Below are 27700 nucleotides of genomic sequence, written 5' to 3'. Positions count from 1 at the left end.
TTACTTAAGAATAACAAGATAAAATCAATCATATATTATAATTATATATATGCATATATTCATAATAATATGATATATTATTCTAACGATTTTGTAAAAAAAAAAAAAAAAATAAGCTTGTTGGATATATTTACAATACAAGGTAAAACAATTTTTTAATTTTTATAATATGTGAAAATAAATTATATATTTCATAATGAAATAATACTATAAAAAACAACATATTTATATTATTTATATAATATTATAAATGTGTTTTTTTATTTCTTTATTATTTAATGTGATGATTCAATTCAATAAATGCACATTTATAGTTATTAATAAGAATCCATATTAACATAATAAATTTTTTTTTTATCTTTTGAAACTTTTTTAAACAATTATTTTAAACAACTGTTATGTGTACTTTAAATGTGTATTAATTTTTGTTATGTCTTACATTATAATTAGAATATAATTAGAATATATTTTCATATTATTTTACTAGTTTTCTTTATCGTTTTTCTTTATCATTATTTATTTATTCTATTTATTACATTATACATTTTTTTTATTTATTACATTGTTAGATTATTTTTAAAGCCATTTTGTATATAATATTATTAAGATTTTTTAACAAAATTTTTGAAAGTTACAAATTATCAATACTATAAATTCCTTTTGCATAAAAATATTAATTTTCACAACAAATGATATTTTACAAATAAATTTTATAAATTATGAGTCATCTATCCAATTTGATATAAAATTATAGTCCATAAAATAAAAATCCATAACCTAAAATTTATAACCTATCAATTTATCAATATCATAAATGAATAAAATAATTGATTGAATAGAAATAAGAAATATTTATAAATATTTATAAATTAATATTTATAGATATTAGTTTTAATCGAGGATGATATAAATTTTTTATTTTATGATTTTATTTTCAATAATTCGTAATCGTAATAAAAAAATAATTCACAATTTCGATTTTTCATGTTAAACGAAATTTATGTATTTATTTTTTCAGTATCGCAATTTATGAGCAAAGTTTGAATAGATTTCCTTTATTTTGTGTATGTATATATTTCTCATTTACGTTAAAAGTCGTTAACTCGGAAAACATCTGTACATGTATCTGTAGTAGTATCAAAGTTGTATTTCTCTATCATTCAAATAATTGCGAGTGAAAATGTATGCACGTACAAATAAGAGATAAATGTCTAATGCTCTTATCATGGTACTTGATGGAATGAGTTTCTTTACTCAATGTACATTTTCACAGGATTAGTTTCGTTCCAACGTTGAATTTAGCTTCGCTTGACTCTCTTTTCAACCAGTTGTGCATATATATGTACACACACACACAATGCTTTCCAATATAAAGTTTATATGATTCTAATCATCACATTATGCATGAGAATAAAGATAACGAATAAAGCTAATATGTATAATTATTATCGTAATCAAATTTTAGATTTTCTTTTTTAATACAAGAATGATCATTTTATGACAGAAAGAATGAAAATTTTAAATTATCAAATTATTAAACCATTAAACTGATTTAACGAAAAATAAAAATTTTTATATATCAATACATTCTTTTTTTCATAAAATAATTGTTTAAAATTTAATTGAATAAAATAATTAGTAAAAAATAATTGATTAAATAATGATTGATTCGATAAATTATTTCTAAATTTCAAATTAATTTTATCAAAAGAATAAATATGATAAATCAAAAAAATTAATTTTATTTAATGAAATTTGTGATGAAATAAATAACATATAAATAAATTTAAAATATTTAATGTTGAGAATAAAGCAATTCTTTTTAAATTACATAGTTATTAAATTTTTATTATATTATGATTATATTATGACTAATTAATATTTTTAAATTATTAAAAAGGAAATAAGTCATGTTTCTATAATTGAATAATTATGTATTTTGAAAAAATTAGAATTATTATTTCTGAAATGAAATTATAATAAATATAATTATTATTATAAGAAATTAACTCAATTATAATTTATATAAATCTATAATTTATCACAAATTTCAGAATATTAACTAAAAAAAATTCCAAATAGTTTTTTAATTAAATTTAATTGATTAATTCAATCCGCATCAACTTTAAATTTTAATACATAATTATGGAATAGATTATCATGAATGAATAGATAATTGATAGGAATTATAATTAAACGCAAAGGAATTTTTATTGAAATAGTTATTGGATTATTTCTAATAAATGATATTGATTTAAATTATAATTTAACATGAATCAAATTCAATATTATAAAATTCAGTATATGATCAATATCATTGATGATTTGATTTAACAGAATAAAAAAATTAATAAATTATTAATTTGAAATTCATTAATTAAATATAAAATTTTCAATGAAGGAAAATGAATAATTAAAAAAATAGATTAAAGTTAATATTTAAAATAATTTCAATATTATGCACATTTTCTAATAAAAATAAACTAGAAAATTTATTTAATAATAAATAAAAAATAATATAAATAGTTAATGTTAGAATTCTAATAATAATTATTATTACTATATTATAAAATAAAATTAACATATCAATAGTTAAATTAAAAGTGAAAACACATTTATTCAATTAAAAATGCATTTTGCAGTTTCATTCTTTTTTTGTACATAAATAATGTGCATATAAATAACATATCAAATTATTTTCAGATTACAAGTCAGCTACTTCAAATGATTTCAAATGGAGGAAATGCTATTTTAATTCCTAAACAAATTTTATACAAAATGTATAATACCATGACACATTTCAAAGAATTGTTACATATTGTTCCATCTATATGGTAAGCTTATAATAACATTTGTTTTCTTATTAAAAATCAGAACGTATATGATAGTATCTATGCACAAGATAAAGAAACGAACAACGAAGAATGTTAAATAAAATATTTTTCAGATAATGTGTCGTCCTTTTCATTATCGGTTAATGGTGCAATGATAGTAAGTACTTCTCTGAGACTGGTACCACACCGTTGTGCGACGCAAATGTTGAGTCATCACGTCTGGAAATATCATAATTACATCGTTCACGTATATACATATATTTTCTTCTTGAGCGTATATGGTCTACCAGGTAAATGGTGACGTGTCTAGAATATTCGAGCTTGAACTACAAGATTTCCTAGTAGAAAAAAAAAAAAGAAAAAAATAAAATAAAATAATCCATCGAAGATTTTATGTTTCTTTCAGAATTGCATCCGAAGATTGTGACTCGAAATTTTAATTAAGCTATTAAATTATCCTGACTCAACGTCAGTGAATATTTTGTTAATGTTTAATTAAAATTATTTTATATATATATATATATATATATATATATATATATATATATATATGGTTAATTTTATCTTTTTTTTATTATGAAAATAAATTATTATATAGAGATACAGGTGAGTCGAAGAAGAAACTATTTTATAAAAAAAAATATCTTAAGAAATTTATTGAATAAATTCATTTTAACATTTTTTATTTTTTTTTTTTTCAGAAATAATTCAAGATAATTCTTTGCACATTATTCTTTTTTAAATATCTAATAATAATGTGAATATTTTAATTCAAATGGATGATAATCCAACGGAATTTCCGTCTTTATTTCTAAAAAAAAAAAAAAAAGAAATGTGATATCATCAAGGAAAATCAATGAAAATATGATATCATAAATAATTCATCTTTTATCACTACCATTATAAATACCTGTATATGCAAATATAGGAAAGCAAAAACTGCAGTTAAACGTCAAATCCCGCTTAATCCATCCAACGAACGCATCAGAAGCTTGCGTAAGCTTTATTTTACATAAACAATATATGGTAAGCATTGAAACGCGTCTGCGTGGCGAAAAATCGTTCCGCGACGTACGATTGATTTTCCGTGTTCACAGTATAAACCCCCTCCCCCCCTCCCCCCCGGTAACATTATACATTCCTATGCAAAGGATGCATTATTTGCCTTATAAAAATATAAACACGCCAATGCCATTTCCAACGCGTTCATTATCTCGCTATTCGTATGACCGGTGCGTGATTTATCCTTAATCATCTCGCAACCGATTTGGAAAGGCATTTTCCAAGATCCATTCATCGAGTCGGATGACAATATGTCGTGACATATTGTCAAGGTTAACATATTTCTTATTCATGCTTTTTTCCGCGAAAAATTCGTCGTTAAATTCTTATCTTCAAGTTTGTTAAAATATAGTTATATTGCGGTTTTATTTATCTGCTTCTTCTTTTTTTTTTTTTTTTTTAGAACTGGTGATCCATTCAAGAGATTGAATATTTGAAAAGAATTATTCTTTCAAAAGAAGGAACATGACATTTTTACTAATTTTAAAAATATAAAAGGTATAAAATTTTTAAAAATTGCCGGAGAATTTTGAATTTTTTATCATTTTCTATCTAAAATATTATGTTTACTTTAAAAATTATACACATTGAATTCGATATTGACATAAAATTATTATATTAATTGAATGCCAAAAAAAGGTAAAAGGTATTTCTCTCGACATCCACGTATCTAATATTCCATAAATTTTGTTCATCATCTTTTATGCTTTGCGGACTCCTAATCGAGGTCTAAAATTATCCGCAGGAACGTATTCAGACGTCACTATCTGTGTTAAGGTCGAGCGAAGGAAAAGTGGAGCAAATATTCGTTCATCATTCTTGAATAGACACACACGCGAAAGCTTCATTGACGGAATAATGTAACAAAAAAGAAAAAGAGAGAAAAGAAAGAAAGATTAAAAAACAGATCAAAAATAAAAGAGAGAAAAAATTTTGTAAGAATTTTATATCAAGGTAAAAAATTAATCCCAACGAGTGGAATAATCGAAAGGTATCACCCTAGTAACCCTCTGGTATCAAGCGGAGCCAGGCACTGTTTATGGATTATTCGAGGCACGGTAGTGTCGGTTGCTATAGCTTAAACACCGTTTTCCACCTGTGTGCCACCTTCCGTCAGCCCGAAGGAATCTCTCAAGGATTACTACTCAACGTGGTTGAGTCGATCACGGTTAGTCACACAGCGAAGTGCCCTTCGTCCACTCGGTTAGAACTGTCGAAAAATGGGGGAACACTCGTCCTCCCGTCCTGGAGGATATCTGAGAACACTCGAGAAAGATCTTACTCGGATGGTGATAAGCCGTCGGTCGTCGAGCGAAATCGATCTTGAGAGTGAGTAGACCTATTGAGGAGCATCAAGATAAATAAAGAAAGGAAAAGAAGAGTGAGATGCAGAGTGGACAAATGTCGTGAAAAAGACGGTTCGAGGACGTGGAAGAGGTTTAAAGAGGGATGTCTGAATGGGTGGTGTCTGCTCGTTTCGAGGTCGCGGTAGCCAGGTGAACGCTGGCTCGATCCTCGATCGTGTGATCAGTCAAGCGAGCGACGAGGATCAATGCCTGTTGTATCGTCTGGCCAATTACAAAAAGGGTGGCGAGCTGATCGAGTCGTACAATCAGGGTGGCCAGTTCGAGGTAGAAAAATTGATCAGGGAACAGTTCGGTGTGTTGATGTATGCGGACGGTAAGGGGCAGGTGATCAATCGTGCCGAGTATCTACGCTGGAAATTCCGAGACCTCGAGCAAGTTGTGCTCCCTATCGAGGCTTCTTTGTCGCAGTTCGATCCTCTGGCTCAATGGAACGATCACGAGGCGTGCTGGCAAATGCAGTACAGGGGCTCGCTGGGAGAGACCCTCCTTCATGTCCTGATTATATGCGATACCAGGATACACACGCGAGTGGCCCGTATTCTGCTCAAGTGCTTTCCACGATTGGCCATTGACGTAGTCGAGGGCGAGGAGTACCTTGGCGCTAGCGCGCTCCATCTAGCGATCGCGTACAACAATAATGAACTGGTGCAAGACCTGGTTGAGGCGGGGGCGATCATTTCTCAGCGGGCGATAGGCAGCTTTTTCCTACCGAGGGACCAACAACGAACGAATCCGGCTAAGAATACGGATTACGAGGGATTAGCTTATCTGGGGGAATATCCCCTCGCCTGGGCCGCTTGTTGTGCAAACGAGAGCGTTTACAACTTATTACTCGACTCTGGCGCTGATCCCGACGAGCAAGACTCTTTTGGAAACATGATATTGCATATGGTCGTGGTTTGTGACAAATTGGTACGTATCTCGTGTGAGAAATTTTTAATTCTGGAAAACACTCTCCCGTGTCGTGTGTATATTCTATATGTATTATTATTACCGAATGACTTTGATTTTTGCAAGATTTAATAAGTGTACTTTCAGTTGATATTTATAATATTTAAAATTAGTTTACAAATTTTTAAATATAATCTGGAAAATTTAAACTTGACAAAGTTCGCAAATACGTAGTTAAATTTGGTCACCTGTGATGGTAAAAATGTTATATAAGATAAGGGGTTAATCATTCTTATATGGGTTTAAGCGAGATAATCGAGTTAGCATCCGCGACATCAGACAGAGTCTATCGAACGAGCAGGCGAATTAATCGACTCACCATAAATTTCATTCCGCGTACCCTACACCAAGTAAATAGTTTATTCGGTTATCCGATATAACGTTAGCCTAACAAGAGAGTATTCGTCCGGAAACGGGCCGGAAAAATTGATCATCTATTTTGGTCTCTTTTTAAAGAAACTATAAAGAAGATTTTAAAGTGAAATTTTATTGATTTTTCACAATTCTTTCACGCCGAATTTTACATAAAATTTATACGAATTCTATTTCAAATTCTGATTTCAAAAATCAAGTATATAAATAAAGTCAAAGCACGAAAAATTACGATAAAACAATCATATTTCAAGAATAATTACGTAAAAATAATTTTATTCCAAAAGTAAATGAACAAAGATACGAAATAATAACAAAATTTGTAAAAAAAAGAAAAAGGAAAAGAAAAAGTCGTAACCTAACCTAATTTCACGCGAATTATCTTGTTTTTAAACAAGAGACCGCTCTGCGCGCTCTATTTTTCCCCAACCATCCAGAAAGATTTCCGCTAAATCGAGTACAATAGCACGGTTGTATAATGCAGGACATGTTCGGATATGCTCTCCGTCATCCGAAGCTTCCTGCTCGCAATGGGATTGTGAATGCTGCCGGACTGACCCCATTGACGCTCGCCTGCCAGCTGGGCCGTGCTGAGGTCTTTCGGGAGATGTTGGAACTGTCCGCACGAGAATTCTGGCGCTACAGTAACATCACCTGCTCGGCGTATCCCCTGAATGCGCTCGACACGCTGTTGCCCGATGGCAGAACAAGTACGTCGTAATGCTAATCGAATTACACGCTTTCGAGAATCATCGTCCAGGATTCGTCGTATACGTCGAGCTCAAGTATACGCCACTTACTTTGTGTCGTGTCTTCGTGTAATTGTCAAGATTCAAGGCCGAATCATCTTTATATAGCTTCGCCATTTTCGGTACAGGTTAGATTCAGAAATACAGTAAACGTTGGATAAGGGCCAATAATCGAGATTTACATTACTAGCACTTGTGGAATAGTGAAATCGAAATTTAATCCGGATGTTTCGATCAAATTTTATCGAATAGAAAATGAGAAAAAGGATTAAAATTTAATATATAAATATATCGAGTGAATTTTATAGTGTGGTGTAAAAATTCTTTCTAAATCAGTGATGAGGATAAATATCGAGCATATATATTGTTTTGGCAACTTATCTAATTTTATTGTGTCATTATTACGTATAACTTACGAAGAAAATTAAGGACACAAAGATAAAAGGAATATTTCCTTTAAACGTGCATCTCTATTTTTGCGAATTAATTAAATCTATCAAATACGCATTCTCTTCACTAATATTTTTCTCAATTCTTGCTTCATCTTTTCGAAACGATTTTGTAATGATATTTCGAAATTTCCGTTTTAAATCTAGAAAAATAATCTCTTCATCTCTCTCAAATCAGCCAATTCTCCAATCACATTTCTTATACGTTATTCAACATAAATTCAATATCGTTTAATTTCCATAAAATTCGTCTCCTTTTATAAAGAGATGCATTGATGGAGCCAGATTTCAACGCTTGCCACGATCTGCATTTAAAGAGGTTGGCAATCGGACTTACGAACCAAATTGTATCGAAGTTTCCTCCAGTCTCTCTCTCTCTCTCTCTCTCTCTCTCTCTCTCTCTCTCTCTCTCTCTCTCTCTCTCTCTCTCTCTCTCTCTCTCTCTCTCGCTCTCATTTGATTCATCTTCGAACTCGTGCAACGTGAATGTATCTCACGATAGGGTGCGAGTTTTCCAGACGTTTGGGTGATTCATGGATAACGTTTGGGAAAGAAACATACATAGATAAGACGGAATGAAGAAAGAGTGGGTGTTGGGCGGAAGATTGTGCAACGTTGGGGAGAGATCACCCTTGGAGAAGGTGGTATATAAGAAGGAAGACAAGAGAAAGCGGGTCGTTGCAGGATGCAATTACGGCCATTTAACGAAGTTTCGAGATTAGCCGCGGACGCAGAGTTGGGCGCTCGCGTTTCATTTAGTTTCGGAATCCATTATCCTTTCACCCGCTCCTCCTTCCTTAACCTCACTCCCTCCACGTCTCTTTACGTTCCTTCGTTTCCTAGCCGTGGCGGTCTTTGTCACCGCGACTTGAATGTCATCCGATGGATTCCTCGATAACTGAGTCTAGAGGTGGGAGGTGATGTTGGGTACACCAGAAGGGAGATAGATGAACTTTGGCTCGACCTCCTTCCTTACGCTTAATTATTGTGGAGGCGAGGTTTGTTGGTTAAGAGTAAACTAGTCAAGTTCAAATTTTTTTCTCTTTTTCGCTTCTTTCTCGACTTTTTCATAATTTTTTGGTTACTTAGAGCGATATAATGCGTTTCTCTATATTGTCTTTACATAATTATTTTACAAAAATTATTATCAATAATTAAGTTGCAAACTCATGTTATACAATGTATAGTTATTTTAGTTTATCCTTTATTATGTTAACATATTCGAGATTGATGATTTGTGTGCAATGTATATACCTTATGGCCATTTTCTATTCTATAGTCGTGTCATAAAGTTTCCTAAGAAATATAAAATATAAAGAAGAGTTTTTTTTTCTACGTATCAGCTTTTTTTTTTTTTTTTGCATACGTGTTCAAGCGCAAGTGTTGTCGTCGATATGCACACCCATTTTGAATTTCGTTGCATTTTTCGTTGTTTCACAACTGTTTTTTCCTATTCATCGAAAATCAATATTCGCTATCAAAAATCCTTTCGAATCGACAAACAATTTTATTGTATAAAAAAAAAAAATCAATCACTTCTCTTTACTTCAATTTCATCTACCTTATTCCTTAAATAATTAATTTATTTTATTTCGCAATATCTCAACTTTTAACCAGATCTTCTACCATCCAATTCATAACCGTCAATGCCTATAGCTCGATATAACCCATCGCTGCCAATATTCCAATCCACGGCCAGGAATCGAGAGGGAAAACAAAGAAAGTACACTACGCTTTCGCACACGTGTTGTGTCATTATCGATCACGCGGGAGAAAGGGAAGGGAGAGAGAGAGATAGTAAACGAAATACCGGCAACGAACTAAAAGCGATAAAGTTGATCGATGAAATTCCTAACGCCTCTTTGTCTCCATCAACCGGTGCCTGACACGAAAATGCATCGGCCGTGTGCGTTCACAGAGGTTTCCTGATATAATCTGTCGCGCTATTACATCACCAACGATCGACTTTTGATGTCTCCCTCGATGAAATTAACCTCGGAAAGATAGCTTAAATCGATTACCAAAGGGATGGCCGCCTCCGTTGAAACGTTAATAATTATCCGGACGCAGCACTTAAGGATGATTATCGCCGATAGAGAAGGCTGAAATCGTTATTCAACTTCGGTTCAACGTCCGTTTTTGCGGGGCGCTGCGTCCAATCGTTGATCTCCTCCTCCTCGTTCGGTGGTGGTGGGGGGAAGGACGAGGAGCGTGCGAGAGAATCGTCGGGCAAAACTTTCGCGAGTTGGTTCGTGCCCGAGTTGGATATAATTACGAGTTGCGGTGACGAATCGGCGTACCACCGGTAGGTAAGTTTCTCGTGTATGCGAACTTCTGTTCGACAGAGCGGAGACGCGCTGTGGAAAGATCGAATGATAGAAACTGCCTTGTGTCCTTTTAGGTTATGCGCGTTGTACGAAACGCGCTTCGGAGTTTAGTGTGTATAATAGAAACAATGAAAGCTGTCTTGTGTTCTTTTAGGTTATGTTATGTGCAGGGACAAAAGAGAATTATTTAAGAGAATATATATTGTGTATAAAGATCGAAACTGTCTTATATCCTCTTAGGTTATGTCGTATACAACGTTTCAGAGGTAATGTGTATGATGGAAAGATCGAACGACGAAAATTATTTTGTATTATTCATTTAGATTAGGTTAGATTGTACAAAAATAAGTAAGAGGTGTATCGTGGAAAAATCGAACGATGAAAACTGTTTTAGTTAACTCTTTTTTTATGTTGTACAAAGAGATAAAAGAAAATTGATTGATAGAATAAATATGTATCGTGATAAAATCAAATAATACTGGCTTGTGTTCTTTTAGATTAGATTAGATTGTACAGAGGATGTTGTACAGGGATAAATAAAGGATTGTTTGACAGAGTACGTTGTGGAAAGATCTAATACAGAGTTATTTTGTATCCTTTTAGGTTTTGTCAGGTTGTATACAATGTTTCAGAAATAATGGAGGATTATTTTTGATAAAATAAAGATATATCTTGGAAAGTTCTTTTGTGTCGAGTTGTATAGAACATTTCAGAGAGGAAACATAACAGGTGATTATTCCATAAAAGAATATCTTGAAAATTATTTCATATTTGTGATGCTTGTCACAAAAAACTTGGATAAACTTATAACTAAATAAAAACTTAATCCTTTTCTTTCTGTAGACATATATGATTTTTATCAAACACGTTATAATTAAAACTCGCAAAAAAATTTCTTCTCTTCCAAAGATCGAAAACGACATCACTATCTTCGCATTCACAAAACCATCCAAATTTCTCATCGTTATTCTCGAACAAGTAGCGCCCCCCCATTTACCCGCGGATCCAATCGATCGTTGGTCATTCTCATAATAGCATCGAGGCATCAGGCCGAGACATCAAAGTGGTCAGTGGAATTAATATTCCCCTGTACCGTACCATCGCTAAATCGAATCTCACAATGGATGTGCCTCGATATAATTCGGCGAACGATCGACATGCTCGTTTCAAAAGCTACGGTCACCGATTCGATCGAAAGGACGGAATCGAATGGAAAGTTTTTGGACGGGGGATGAGGTTATTCGTAGCAATTTTGCTCCCATATCTGAAATTCAATTTCCTCGGGGCAAAAGCTGTCGCGGGGCAAGTCTGTCATCAATGGCGTCGCGCCATGGCGCGCGAAAGGGAGAAGAACGGAGGGGGGGATGGGACCGTGGAAAAGGCGTGTCCTCGCCGATTTCGCTGACCTTGAAATGCTAACCTTTCGATCTTCGAAATAATCGAGTAAACGATATTTCTCTTCCATTTGAATTTTATTATCTACAATATATATGTAATATATTTTTGAAAAATGTTTAATTCAACCAATATTTTGAACAATTTTTCCCTCTATTTTAATTTTCGATTATATGATCGAGATTTTACATTATACTTAACTAAAAATCGGATAACGTAAATTCGTCACGAGAAAAGGATTAAACGATAGATATCTATGTACAAGGAAAACTTTTTTCTTTTTTTTTACTGGAAAAAAACTTCCCCCTCCCTTCCAACATCGATCCTCGATCGAGCCTCTCGAAGTGGCGGCGTTCAAACGTTAAAACGTCAACCTCTCCCTTAAAAAAAAAAAAAATACATCCGAAACAGGAACTTGGGTGACGCTTCGAACCACCGTGAAAGCGGCTTTTGCCCGCTTTCAAAGACTGATTAAAGAGTCCTGAGGAGGGGGACGATGGAGGAGGCGTCGCGACTGTATACGTCCGTTGTCTCCCTTCCAACAATTTGATGGAAAGTTTCGGGAGGGGGGAGGGCAGGTCCCGAAAACGAATCCGCTCGATGGAAAAGGAGGGGGAGGGGAAGGGGATGGGGCAAAGTTTGGGGAAACTTAGGCAACGATGAACGCTTAATATTTCACGGTGAAGTCAGGTGAACAAAATTCGATAATCGATACGGATGACACGGTTAAGGGTTCATTGGCCGTTGTGTTCCACGCTCTCTCTCTCTCTCTCTCTCTCTCTCTCTCTCTCTCTCTCTCTCTCTCTCTCTCTCTCTCTCTCTCTCTCTCTCTCGTTGAATCTTTCACGGGAGGGTTGGGTGCTTTTGTTTCGTGATCAATGAAATTGCTGTAACTTGGTGTTAGATCGTAAGGAGGGGGAGAGGAAGTGAGTTTGTAATTTAAACAGGGGGGGGGAGGGGAAATGTGATTCGAGTTTGTTTGGACGGGAAGTTTGAGTTGGATGAAATGTGCGATGGGGATTTGTAAGGAGTGATATGTTCTTCGCTTCGATGGAAAAGAGGTGGATTCCGATGGAAAATTCGTCCGTGGTAAATTGACTTTGAAACAAAAGTTTCTCGTCGTTGAATCGTACGTTTGGGCTGTGAACGAAATTTGTAAAAATTAAGGGAGGGGATGTAGTAATCGTTGGATAATATTCTTTTATGTATCCAGAGAAAAGAGGTTAGGTTGGAAGTTTTAGTTATTGAAGAATATTTTTTGACGATAAAAAATTTTCCATAGAAAATTTGGCGAATTTTTATAAATTAAAACACAAGTGCAAGGAATTATTTTGTTTAAATTGTACGTATTTCGGTGTGAATGTTATTTATTTTGTACTAGGAAGTTGAAACGTTATAAAGGAATAATTTCTTAAAAGAATTCTCGTCTATGGGACTCGATATAGTGATCGGGAACAGATGGTCAGTGAATGTATATCATCGTGCGATCCATTTACCGGTGAAAGTATACTCGTAATTAATGAACGTTTTGAAACTTTGAAATATGATCTAAGATTTCTTCATCATCTTGTATCGAACTTACTTTTCCCTATTGGGAGAAAAAAAGTTATCTTACATATGTTTGAACACCAAATTTCAGTAATAATATCAATTATTGTTAACAAAAGGATCGACAATACTTTCACAGAATCCATTAAATATTCCTCATACGAATCAATTTTATACGATGTAACAGCAGTTTTCAATAATTATTATAATTAACGTGAACATTGCCTTTAAATTAATATTTAAAGATGTTAGGGATCCCTAGGATTGTCACTAATCTCATTCCACAAAAACGCGATCAATTTTGTAAAATTTTCCTCTTCCTTTAGATGCAAGGGGCAGAATTATACAAAAGGAGAATTTGTTAAAGTACACTGGCCGAAGAATGTCGTTTACACGAGTTCGGGTCGAAAATCGGGTCGAGGGTGGTGGCATCGAACCGACATTAGCTAGCTGACTTTTGCCAAGTTCGGTGGGCAGATTAACGATTCCGGTGGAATTCTTCCGCAAACCCGCGGTAAACTTTTATCTTTGCATGCAAGAAAGTTCGGGGGACGCACGTGGCGCGGTTACGGAAAAAGCCGCCATCACTGCTCCAGTATCGCCTCCTGCCGCCTTCTGTGGGAAGCTCGCGCATCTAATATATATAGCCGCTAATGCAAAACCCATAATTATCACAGGCGTAGAGAGAGAACCCTAAAGTGATGTTCCATTAACCGCAAATGGTCCAACCCGAATTTCTATTTCAGACTGGAACTCGGCGCTATTTATCATTCTGAACGGTACGAAGGAGGAGCACTTGGACATGCTGGACGGTGGTATTATTCAGCGATTACTCGAGGAAAAATGGAAGACCTTTGCGCGGGTAAGTGCGTCCACGTGACAATATTCTCGTCTATCTATCCTCCCTTTTACCGCCCATTTTTCACGAATTCTTCCCCGGCTGGAACCACCATCTTCGCTCTTCGAGGAAAACAATGGTATCCATTAGACCGTTCTAGGAATTCCTCACGGATTAAAAAAATTTAATTGATATTTTCTCACTGGAGAACAAGGGGTCAACTTAATAGGCGCATAAAATTGAGGGGAAAAAAATATGTATTTTGTAGTGAAGAAAAGGTGTTGTTTTTCGATGAAGTTTTTTTTATTCCATATTTGTGAAAGTACTAGCATTATAAAAAATTTAATCGATATGTATGCGCTTTAAAAACGATGTGCAACTATTTTTAGTAGAAATTTGATAAAGGTTTATAAAGGTTTCGCGTGACCTTGTTTTTGATATAGGGGAAACTAGAATTTAGATAACTATATATATATATCTCCTTTTTTTTTTCCTGCGCTCATAGTTGTATTATTTATCAGCATGGTTAATTTACTATTACCTATCATTCTGGTTCGATATCGACGTAAAGTATCGGTATCTATCGATTTATCGAAAATGAAGTTATACACAGTTGACTTCAAAGTCCATTTTCTGGAAATTGAAGTCTTATTTTAAGAAATTTTGTAAGAAAGTTTTTGTATTTTATATATATTAAAATCTAGGTGATCTTTAAACATGTTAAGGGATTGTTGCAACAAAGAAAAATCGACTCGAATTAACGCTCCTTAAATGTACTTAAATTTAATTACACGGAAAGGAATGGAACGGAGAACATTACTTATATTTATCAGAATAGTAAAATGCATTGCAACATACCTTACTATATCTGATAAACTGTTTCATTAATTCATTCTCGTTACATTAAAACAGAGTAATTAATAAGAGGAAATAAAAATTTTGCAAAAAAGAAATTATTAATTTATTCGAATATCGACTCCTGTTACATTTAACCAATTACTTTTATCTTTTTTTCTAACATCGTTTCGTAATTTATTTAATTTTTAATTAAATATTTAATTAATCAAATTCGAATCAAGCCAATTTACATTAACCACATTTATCTTCGTATTCGTTCAATTAAATTCTTCAACAACGCGAAAAATGATTCGTCAAACGCCCGAATCATTAACGCGCCCCCCTCCATCATCGAAAATATTCACAACCAAGTAGACGTTAAAATCGTCCATTCCCTTGGAAATTTCCCCACCATCCCACGTACGTAGACTCTCCCCCCCCTCCCCTCTCCCAATAATCGCGCAATTATAATTGGACGTTTTGGCACGCGTCAAAACTGTCCTAATTGCTCGTAGAGCGCGGGTGAAGAAATATATTGAACGGAAATTTTCGCCGCGCGAACACTCGCCGCTCGATTTCAAAATCGTCCCGTTCCGGTGATTATCGAGTGACGTCGAGTAGACGTTGGAGTGACTCGGTGAAAACGATTGTCACTCGTATGCTCGACAGCGGATCGAGTGGCATCGACAGGGTTATCCACGGTTTTGGACATTGAACGTAGGCGTGCGCGATATTTATTTCGATCGACCGCAGCGCCACCATCCAGCGACGAGATCGGCCAATGAACGATCTCGGTTGAACGACGATGGTCGTCCATGTCCGATTGATTTGCGAACACCACGGAGAGCCCGATAGCCTTTCGAAAAGAGGTTAATGAGCGGTTAATTTTTATATCGATGGATTTACGATGATTTTTGAAGATTCATCTTGATAATAATCCTTGGTTTGCGATACGTGTTGTATTATACAGGTATTGTTGATTAACAGATTGTTTAAATTATTATATCTTTAAAAACAAACGTGCAATGAAGAAACGTTATAATTTGACGTATTGTTTTTAATTTTGAGAAATTTTATATCCATTAGCGTAATAATATTTTATATTGCGTTCATTTTCGTAATTTATAAACTGCTTGATGTAAATTGATTTTATAAATTATCATAAAATTTATATTGTCCATGTTGTATCAATAATATCGTCATATGAATAATATATTACATGTTAATTCGAGAAAAAAGAACACAGTAGATTTTTTTTATTAACTTTATTAATTTACGATTTAATTAATTAACGTCATGTTTTTATTCTTCGAGAAAGAAAGAAAAAGAAGGTAAAAAGAGAATTGATCGGAAACAAAAAAATTTTTAGAAAATTAATAGCGCGGAACAAACTTATTTCTCTTTAAATTTATTTCACTTGAAATTTTATAAATTGCGTATCATAGCTGTACACTGTATATTTTCGAAGCTTTTATTAATTACTTTAGCTAATTTCTGTGTTCAACTGTTATTTAAAGCAGCTTTCAAAACGGGTGCACGGAACGTTAAAAGACCGTGGATACGTAGAATTTATTAAAAATTTCATATTTAAATATCACTGACTCTATTTTCCATATCGAAAATGAAAAAAGTTATATCGTAACCACCGATGCGAGCATTATTTTGAAAATTGTTTTCAATAAAAATGTAAAAGACTCGGTCGAGATAACAGGAAATTAAAAAAAAAAAAAAAAAAAAAAAAAAAAAGAAAAAAGAAAAAAAACATGTACATGAATTTTCCGAGAATTTCGCTTTCAATTTTTCCATCGTTCAAGTTTTTTTAAGATCGTTCTCTAAAATTGCATTCTTTGTACATCTCATGTATGCCTTTAAATAATACTTTTAATTTTTATTCGTTGCTAAAAGATTATTAAAAAAAATTTATAATAACATTTCGATTATATCAATTCTGTTTACAATTTAAAATTCTAAACCGAGATGATAAATATTGATCTAGATTTGTTTCATTTTACTCTATCATTATACTAATGAACAACTACTACTGTACTACACTATATACACATGCATTGTATACTGTGTTATATATATATACATACAAAGTATAGAAAATAAATTGATTCATTGTTACGAACATCCGTGTAACTTGTAATGGAGTTAATGGAACATCCTGTACGAGTATGGAGAAACATTATAATGGTATAGCCATCCATGACGTATCCCACTTATAGTGCTAATCACGACCACGTTTAAACCACATACAAGCGTCAAATGACCAATTATATCATGATACTGTACACAGAGATTAGCATGGTGTAATGTAATTAATCACGAAGCATATTTGATGGTAACACGTCATTAGACCAACTTCACGGACGGCCGAGAATATGCGATACTTGAACATTTGCAAACATCCCGTATAATACGTTAATTGAAATAACGCAATAACTTAACCTAATCGACAGTTTTGTTCTTGCAAATTTTGGGATTGCAGTTTCATAACGTATATTATATATTAGACGAATCGTATAGGTTATGTTACGAATAAAGGGATAACGAATATATTTCGATGAGATTAGATTTATTATATTCATTTTTTTTTATCTTAATCTTTACGTTTCAGGAATTAAAGAAACGCGAATGTATATAGAAATGTTTGATTACAAAAAAAGAAACTAACCTAAAAATTAAGCAATCGTATCAATTTTTCTTCAATTTCTTAACAACTTAACCTCTATTTTTTCTCAACTCATTTTAATTTTAACTCGGTCAACGCATGTATTTCTTATCTTCGTTCATAATCATGCATATTCTTTTTTTTTTCACTCCTAGTGCAATTATTTATTCATTTTCTTTTCTTCGTACTTCTAAAAAAATAAAGAATTCGATTATTTATCAAATTTCTTACTTATCAAATTACTGATCGTACAATTAAATAAGTATAGAACGATTTATAAATATCTACAAATTATATGAAAGTTGCAGTTCTTAAAACGACTGATCATCTTGGCATTCCATCTGACGTCCTTGTCGCTGGCAGTATATCTGAGGCCTTCCAACACAGATGCTCAGCTCTTGAAATGGCCGGAAGAAATCACGGAAGTCGCACGCACGATCGCCGAGTGCATCACGGTGCTGGGCGTGCTCAGTTACATTCTGGTCCAACTAGGCGGTGAGATCATCAACATTGGTCTCTTGTCCTTCATGAAACAGTTGGTACGTGAGGATTTCGTTTCCTGATTCTGTCCAAAGTAAAGTTGCGTTCTCATCGAGGATAACAAAGAGAAACTGCCTATTGTCGTATCACGTTCCAATAACAGAGATATCAATATCCAAGAAATATAACAAGAGAAATATTTGACATTTGTTTGAGATTTTTTTGTTACAAGGAATCTTTTAAACACTGTGTGTTCCACATACAATGGTTTTTAATCTAATTGTTTTAACCTATAATTCTAACCTATAAATTTGACAATTTAGATTTTTATTTTTTATGCACTTTAAAATTCCATTATAAAATAAGTTAAGTTTTACAGATATTTTAATAAAATGATGTAAAGATTATTAATTGTTAATATTGTTAAGATTATTAATTATTGATATTGTTTTAACCTATAATTCTAATTTATAAATTTGACGATTCAGATTTTTATTTTTTATGCACTTTAAAATTCCATTATAAAATAAGTTAAGTTTTACAGATGTTTTAATAAAATAATGTAAAGATTATTAATTGTTAATATTGTTAAGATTATTAATTGTTGATATTAATTGTTTTAATCTATAATTCTAACTTATAAATTTGACAATTCAGATTTTTATTTTTTATGCACCTTAAAATTCCATTATAAAATAAGTTAAGTTTTACAGATATTTTAATAAAATGATGTAAAGATTATTAATTGTTAATATTGTTAAGATTATTAATTATTGATATTGTTTTAACCTATAATTCTAACCTATAAATTTGACAATTCAGATTTTTATTTTTTATGCACTGTAAAATTCCATTATAAAATAAGTTAACTTTCACAGATATTTTAATAAAATTATGTAAAGATTGATACGTGTATCAGATAACAATTTGTACGAATTAAAGAAATGCGTGTTTTCATTTTCGTATGTTTAAATGAATATTCATAAGTTAAAATAGAAAGAGAACAAAATAAGCAAGAAACTTTCGAGAAACGTTAATAAAAAAATTCCTCCTTGTTACTTCAGTGAGAAACGGGCTTTACACTCTAGCAGAATGCTTTCATGACCTGCTATTTCGTGGCTTGGATATCTCGCATGGATCGACGGAGGCAATTTCGAATCTTCGAATCGCGCCACGACTATTGGAGATTGAGCAAACCGAACTATAACGGGCTACGAGTATAGTAGAGGAATAGAAGTATTTTGTTGTGAATGTGCACTTCCACTGTATGAACGATTTTTTTTTTTTTTTTTTTCACTAGTTTGGTTGGCTAGAGCGTGTGCGGGATTTTAATCGTAGTTTGATGGTATGTTTTATTTTTTGTTGAAAAAAAATTTAATTTTATTGCAGAATAAATTGATCGAATTCAAGTATATTTTAAATATAATAAAAAAAAAGAGGTAAAATAATTTGTAAAAAAGAAGATATAATCTCAAGTTTAGAAATATATATTAATCCAACTTAACCTAACCTTACTTAATGAACATATTTCGTAAGATCAAAACAAAATGAAAATAGATTCGTCGTTCGTGCCAAATCAAAGAAAAAAATTTATCTGGGAAGGCATTGTTCACGAATTAATTTCTTACTAATGGCTAAATTACTCGTAAATCGCACCACTCATTTACCATTCTCGTACGAATACGTAATTCGTAATTAGCCTGACTCGCTCGATAACGTAGACATTGAGTGTACGATACAATTAGAACGACGTGATATGCGGTTGTATCGCGAGTTATTAATCGCGATCGCGTATCAACCATTCATGGAGTCCTCGTAGAATCATCGAGAATTACTTCCTAAGGAATTTCGACTTTAAACTTTAGAACCATAAAGTTACTATAATGACTAGTAACAATATCTAGTAACATAAGCTTTGACAAGAACCTTATATAATAATAACAGTCATTTATACATATATACATTTTTTATTTTTTCCAAATGTTTTTTAGAAAATTATCGTTCAATTCAATAAAAATCTCTGTTGTTTCAAAAATAAAACAAAAATTCATCGGGGAAGGTTGAGTTTGAAAAATTATTAGGAATTAAAATTTTTGTAAATTTCACTTCTCGAGATGAAATTTTCTTAAAGAAACAATAGAGAAAAGATATTTCGAGAATTTCGAGTTTCAAAAATCTCGTAAAATGTTATTTCGGATTCAAGTTTTATAGAGGTGAAAATCAGATTTCGATCTAATTTTACTCGCGATACGTCGTGAAGGTTAAGAATTATATATACATATATATATATATATAGATCGTTTGGTTGGCGACGTAACGCGTTGCCACGTACCGAAATTCCATGGCGTAATATCGATTCCTCTGCGGGGAAGTCGTGAACCGTGCAAGAATACGCCTTTGACAGTTTCGTCTGCACATTTACCTTACAGAGTCACGAGCCCGCCAAACTCATATTCTTGATCAGCAACCTGCTCATACTCGCGTGCATTCCATGTCGTCTTGCCGGTAATAGGCATGCGGAAGACGCGATTCTCATAGTCGCTGTGCCCGGCTCTTGGTTCCTTCTCATGTTCTTCGCTGGGTGAGTGACGCACTGTATTCTTAATTGCTAGGGAATTTCTAATTTCTGCCTAGGGTAATTCTAGGAGAAATGGATGGTGATTTTTTTTTTAATATCATTATAATATATATATTTTTAAATATTTTTGAACACAAGCAATTATTTTTTTTTTTAAATTTTGTAAATTATTTCTAAAAATTTTAGAGAAATTGTTGTACATAAAAACAATATATCTTTCTCTTAGATTTACCCTATATATGTTTTAATCTTTAGAGAAAAGTCAAATGTAACTTTCTTTTGTAATGTTTTTTTTTTTTATTATTGGTTTTATTTATTTAATATTAGATATATTTATGTACTTGTTTGGAGATATGTATATGTGATAGTTTCATGGAAAGTAGAAAATACGTTGGGGAAATTATATAAGCTTCTTTGCTTAACTGATGAGCTGATTGATGCATTACTGATGGATCACTTGTTCTCCAAAACATGTTGCATCTCCACACAGTAAATACTAATTGCATTAACGACAAGCAATAGAACGATTGCAACACGTTTCAGATTCGTGAACTAATCTTTTACACGAAATAGAATTATTATATAGATTCTCTAGATGGTTGAAAAGAAGAGGATCTTTTCAAAGGAAGTTCTCAGATTAATTTACTTTAATATGTATTTCACGCTTATTTTACCTCCTGTATCTCTTTTGCCGAGGGTCTATGATTAAATTGAAATTAATAAAAGAATTAAAATGAGAGGATAAAGAAATTGTAATTTTTTAAAATTATATTACAATTTAATTGAATTCTCTTAAATATTTATATATATATATTTTGTTGGATAAATATTAAAAGTAATTGGAAAATGATAATTTCAAATAGATTTGTAATATTTTATTTACATATTCCTTAAAAAACTTTATTATTACATCGTAACGAATAAATGTATAAAGTGCCGATTGGTGAATAATTGCATTGAAAAAAATTGACGTGAGTCACAGAGTCAACCTTCAACATTTATCGAAAAATGAAATATTGTAGCAAGGAGAAAAGATAAGAATTCACCGTTTGACGTTAAAATTAAATTTAAAAAAAAAAAAAAAAAGAAAATTCTATGAAGTTTAACATCAATTTAACTTTTATATTTTATCGGTAATTAAATTTTAATTCAATTAGTTTTTTTTTTTCAAATTTAATCTTAAATTTTTAAATTTCTCTCATATTCATAAAATAAATCAATTTTGTACACTAATTTGATTCCATCGATCAATTTTATAAATTTTCATTTCTCATTTTTTCTTTTTTTCTCTGCTATTCGTTTCAAAATAATTGCAAAATATCAAATTCATCCGCACAAGACATCCGTTACAACAACAATTAGCCGGTAAAATTTCGCGTGTGACTGTTGCATTAATCGCGAAGGATTTACAAACGGAACATTTATCTAACAAGACTTAACTCTCTATGTGGTTTCGTTAATAGAATGTGAATTATTAACGATATTACTTTTTGCTAATAACACAAGGGTTAACCACATTGTCCAATGAACGCCATTGAAATTCTCTTGGTGGTTTATTAACTTGGAGGGGGGAAAATATTCACGAGAAAAATGATAAAAGAATGGCCGATAAGTGTTATAGCGCTTGGTCATGCAATATCGGTTACATTTATTACCAAGGAGAAATTTACCAAAGTAAGAAAACGCGGTTGTAAAAGACTTTAAATTATTCCAGAAAAATTGATCGAGGTGATTAAATGTTAAAATATTTTAATCGGAATTAATAAATAATAAATTATTACAAATTATGAATTTATTGAAAGCAAAGTAAAAATTTTGAATAACAAATTAATGGAAAATATATTGGTTTTCATTTTTAATTGGAAATGTTTAATTTTCACTTTGGCAAACGATTTAATATTATATAATTCGAATAATTAACGATATAATTAAAATAGTTTCTATGCGAAATAACTATGAATTATATTATGGATTTCTCGAGTTTGGGTGTAACGAGTGTGTCGATAGATTTAATCGATGAACTCAAAATTATTAATTTCATTGATAATAACGTGCATACATTTTGAATCGATACATAATATCATACATTTATTACATTTATTATTACAAGTCAAATATTTTGTTAATAATTAAAGGTTTGATTAGTCGATAATTCTATCAAATTGTCCGATATAATTTTTGAAAAATAATAGGAAAACTAACTAACACTGCTTAAAGATATATATTTATCATTAAATAATATATATATATATATATACACTTATTCTAATAAGACAATGGATAGATAAAATAAAAAATTAAATATTCATTATTGGATAAGTTATTACGTAAACCTAGTTCCACGTAAATAAGCAAACGATTATTCAAAAAATTTATTATGTAGTTTTTCATATTTTTTTTAACATTTTAGATTTTTAAAAACTTTAAGAATAATTTAAGATAATAATTTATAAATATTTCTCCTTCATTATACAAGATTATTATTTCAATTTTCAATATTGTATTCAAAGAAATTTCAAAAATTTTTACAAAAATTGTTCAACATCGAAAGAACAATGAAAAAAAGTATTCAAAAATTAATTTTTTCAAGTAAAACACTATATCTTTTCATTTATAACTGATACATATATATATATCAAAATCATAAGAAGCAAAATCGATAACCAAACAAAAAGTGGCCATTGACGATCTTCTTTCCTATAATCATCTTAAAATCCTTGCACTAGCCTATACATACACACATATATATATATACACACACACACATATACAAATTTTTCTTCACGAGGAAGCGCGAACAGAGGAACCAGAAGAAAGGCATTTATAATCGGTTGGATGATAGCGCCTCCAGATTTCAAACCTCTTTTCACGTGATTTACGACGAGATAATGCCGGCTATTTCGCATTACCATACACACGCCTCTCTTGGCAAACGTTTTTCTCCATCTCCGCGTCCTTTTCGCGGCCACTTTTCTGCAGATATTACTGCAGAACTTTTCTCCTTCCCTCCTTTTCTTTAGGCAGAGCCCAACCACGCGGACGACGACTTCTTTTCTATCTTTCCACGTCTCTAAGATTTTCGAGACGAAAACGAGATTCCTCTTTAAGCCGAAAGGCCTCGCTAGAGTCGCTTTGAGGAACGTTGATGATAGTTTGCTGCCATCTATCGAAACTATTTCTCGAAAAGGAATAGTAGATGCATTTCATTCTTGGATTAGGTGCGTGTTGGATGAGGTTAAGTTAAGTCTTTAATCGTAAATAAATGATTAATACGAGTAAGCGTTATGTGGATAGTGCGAGATATATTTAATTTTATTAATTTTTTATTTATTCATTACGTGTTATGTAAATAAATTAATTTTTGTGGAAGATACGAATATTGAATAATTGAATATAAAAATTAAGAGATATTAAAAAATATTGAATTTACAAGGGAAAAAATTTTCTAAGTATTATTTATGCTTAACGACTTAATTATGAGAATGTAAACAATTAAAAATTTACATTTATATAAAAGATAATAAGAATTTTCATATTTTAAATATAAAATAATAATATATTCATGATGTATTTTATCTCTGACGAGGAATTGAGTCATGGGTATGGAAATTATTTTGAAAAATTTCATATTTAAAAATTAATATTATTACATAAAGAAAGAATAATTTTCTATATTTTTATATCCTCTGGTTTCAATATTGGTTTCAATTTTAATTTATAATTAATATAATTAAAATAACCTATAACAATAGCTTATTTAAACTTTCATTTTCTTTTCTTTAGACCTCTTCCCTCTTCAATCTTTTTATATAACGAAACAGAAATGAAATATTTTCTTACACTAGTAATTAACAAGAAGTGAGATATATAAAAAAATTTTCCTATTTATTGGATAGAAAGAATGTTACGGATTCAAAATTTTGCTATTTATCACACATTAAAAAGAGAGAGAGAGAGAAAACGAGAAACTTTAATCGCAATTGACAGTAATGAAAGATAAAACGAGGATGATAGAATTAACGACACGGTGTGTCGCGCGTCGAAAACGTATTTTCTTTATTGGAGCAATATTACGTAAAAGCGTTTCTGCATTCCGCCATGTAATTACTGTCCATCAGGACACCCTTTTGTCTTCTGCCTTCCGTTTAAGTACACGTATAGGGGGCGTAATTCCTCAAAGGCTTTCGAACGCCAGATTTCTTGTCTTCCATAACTGCTGCCGTTGACTTGGCAATAAGCCATCGTTGCGCCTGAGATTAATTTCGCACAAAATTTAACTGCAGATCGATGCAGTCTCTCTCTCTCTCTCTCTCTCTCTCTCTCTCTCTCTCTCTCTCTCTCTCTCTCTCTCTGTCTTCCATCTTTAAACGCTTTATACCACTATTTCCACTTGTTCTTTCAATTTTTTAGATACTTGTCAACATTTTCCTTTTCTTTAAATTAATTTAACGAGTGTTTTTTTTTCTTTCCTTTTTTCTCAATTAACGTTGAACTCATTTTAACGATAATATTGCATTATTCATTTATTATATTATCTTCTAATTGACGAAATTGAATATTTCATTTGTCAAAAAATTTAAATCCTCAATGCCAAAATGAAAATCGATTAAAATTTTCTAGGATTTTGAAAATTTTTCTCGAATTCAGGAGAGGGTGAAAGGAGAGAAATTATTCCATTTTTTAACTTTTCTAAATATTTATTGTTGAGGCGTTGATAATTTCCCATTTTTCTTTATCTTTTTTGCGCTTTAGGAGATAAGATGTTAAGCGTGTGTGCATTGTTATTCGCGAGTTGTTTTCTTTCCGAGGCGTGTACATGATATTTCAATCATGGTTAATGCTGTAACACCGGAAGGATAGAGGGCAAAAACCTAATAATAGTTTTTCAAAGGGAATGAAAAGCCGTGTAGATCGTGCCGGCAAAAAAGTATGGAGTTCCACTTCGGGGGGAGGGGGGAGGAAAAAAAGGGCGTAATTGCACTTTGCAACTGCACGATTGCATATCCGCCACCGACAAAAAGTTTGGAACCAGTATCTTTTCCATCCATGGTGTGCATAGCGTGGCTACGCCCTTTTTGGTGAAATGTCGAGTCTTCTCGCAATTTGTTTCCCCAAATATCCCGCTACATCTTTCCGTATATACGAATCTGTAATCCACTGCTTAACACTTGGCTTACTCTTTCGTCCATTATTCACCGCAACCATCGACTTCTTTTTTTTTCGATGGCTAAAAATGGACAAAAAAACTCGAGATACTTCTCCTTCCTTTTTTTCTTTTCTTAAAACTTAACATCTGAAAATTTTATTTTGTGTATGATTCAATTACGAAATAGTTCACAGAATAATTCATCGCGATAAAATAAAAATATTTAATTATTATTTATGAAATAGCTTCGTTTAATTCATAATATCTATATAGAAATAAAATATCAAAATATGTGTAATTGTAAAAAATCTACTTTTACTTAATAAAGAAATGTACAAGATCGATTAAAAAATTCAAATTCGAATATGCGGACGATCCGCACAAAGTTGAGAAACACTGGTTGGAGACTATAGAGCCAACTCCACGCGGGATATTCAAAATCAATCGACCCTACTCCGCGATATTTTTACGAAAACTTTAACCATTTCCCAGGATTCTAGTTCCACGCGAGTACCCCGCGCAAACATTAGTATTCAAGCGAAATTTCCGCTTTCGTTCCCGAATTCTCCTTTCTCCCCTCCACGTCGATGTTTTGCAGAGGGCGCTGCGTGCTCGCGCACGTACGACGCATGCGCGCCACGTGCGTGCATCTTAGTTACGAGGATACACGGAATTTTATATAAATTGGAATTAACCAATGATTTCACGTTGTGAATACTTCGCGAACGGTCGGTATGGAAGAGCGGATTAGAATTCCTCCAGATTTCTAATTATTGGTAGACGAAGCGAACATAATTGTGGCTCATCCACCATCGAGATGCTAACCCGCATAGTTTAGATTCACAAGCCTAACGAGGTATAATCCTTGGAACGAGGAGGATATAGGGGAAGGGAGAGCAGTCTCGAACCAAGTATGAATCGAATGTCTGCCATCCAAGAACCTAATTCAGATTTGTAGGCTATAGGTAACCCGGCATAAGCTCTGTCCAGCTATTGACAGGGCTAAACCGATTCCACCATCTCTCTGATCAGAATTTCTCTTCGTTTCGGTCCTCCCATGCGGGAAGAAATGGATAATCGAAATTAAATTATTGGAAATTGAAAGAAATCGAGGGTAATTTTGGATCGTTGGATTATTAACGTTTCTGAAAAATTTTTTTCTTTCTTTCTTCTTTGGAAAGAAGAATCTTCTCTAAGAATATTTGACAAGAATTTTTGCAAATCTATACGAGCTCGCCATTTTCTTGAATTTTTATAGAGAAATTTAATATTATATAATATATAATTTAATAATGAATATTTATATTAAAATATTTAAATTATAGGGAATCTTAAAATTATTTTTCTTAAATTCTCGTTAATAAGATCGTTGGTGAAAAATTTTTGTCTATTAATTAAAAAATCGTTAAGAATTATATCGCAATACAATACAATATTTTCAAATATATTTTTGAGATAACTTGCAATTTCAGAAGAGAACGATTCCGTCGGAATTTGCGTCACGTTCTGAGAGCGCTAAGCGTATCAAACGCTTAGAAAGCCTTAGGAATTATCTGACAATGCCAGATACAGGGACGAGAGAGGGAAAGAGGAATAAAAAGAAAGGAGAGAAACCTCAGAAATCTCTTTTGGTCCATATGTTGTACACGAGTATCAGTTTTGTTATATAAAACCAGTATAAAGAAGAAACCTTTAAATGGTTTCGTCCAAAATTAGAATTAAAAACCAATCAAATTCCTCTGAGAAACGCACAATTTTTTGATGATTTTCGTTCGAATCGAATTTCAAAAAGCTTTCGAAAATTTAACATTTTCGACGATCAACGAATTCCCGTCGAAATTAAATATTTCGTTTATAAATCTTCTTTACCTACGATCGATAATTTACGATCGATCCGAACGTAAATTATTCATCGTATTCTGCATTACAAAAGCGACGACGTTTCATTTTCACGAATTTTCCCCACGATAGATTGAATAAATGATTAAAAACAATTCGGCGGCCGATCGAATGGAAAGAGCCAGGACGGAGCAGTAAATCCTTACGCGTGGAATAACTTTCTAAATAATACAAATGACGCGTGCAATAACGAG

At 32.2% G+C, this 27700-nt stretch overlaps 2 protein-coding genes and 1 long non-coding RNA gene across 8 annotated transcripts in view; 2 read left to right on the top strand and 1 right to left on the bottom strand.

The window, feature by feature from the left end:
* Positions 1–27700, bottom strand: part of LOC409807 (arginine kinase) — a 98365-nt gene that overhangs the window by 3394 nt on the left and 67271 nt on the right. The gene's annotated exons all lie outside the window — the stretch shown is intronic.
* On the top strand, positions 85–3343 carry LOC107964337. The gene is made up of 4 exons (XR_001702807.2): positions 85–142; positions 2704–2834; positions 2948–3124; positions 3241–3343. It is a non-coding gene; the product is annotated as an uncharacterized LOC107964337 (long non-coding RNA).
* Positions 3555–27700, top strand: part of LOC726119 (inactive) — a 49643-nt gene continuing 25497 nt past the window's right edge. For 2 of the 6 annotated variants that reach the window (XM_026446012.1, XM_026446013.1), the window contains exons 1-7: positions 3559–3860; positions 4300–4394; positions 4642–6175; positions 7071–7296; positions 13801–13916; positions 17706–17942; positions 20313–20464. In XM_026446012.1, coding sequence (XP_026301797.1) covers positions 5354–6175; positions 7071–7296; positions 13801–13916; positions 17706–17942; positions 20313–20464 — 1553 coding nt within the window. In that variant the 5' untranslated portion in view covers positions 3559–3860; positions 4300–4394; positions 4642–5353. Of the gene's footprint in view, positions 3861–4299; positions 4395–4641; positions 6176–7070; positions 7297–13800; positions 13917–17705; positions 17943–20312; positions 20465–27700 lie in introns of all 6 variants that reach the window. The other 4 variants (XM_016911850.2, XM_026446011.1, XM_016911857.2 and 1 more) reach the window with 4 other exon arrangements.

The sequence above is a fragment of the Apis mellifera genome, linkage group LG1 (assembly GCF_003254395.2).
Source record: "Apis mellifera strain DH4 linkage group LG1, Amel_HAv3.1, whole genome shotgun sequence".
Taxonomy (NCBI): domain Eukaryota; kingdom Metazoa; phylum Arthropoda; class Insecta; order Hymenoptera; family Apidae; genus Apis; species Apis mellifera.
Note: the sequence above shows the minus strand (reverse complement) of the source record. Positions and strands in the feature narration are given on the sequence as shown.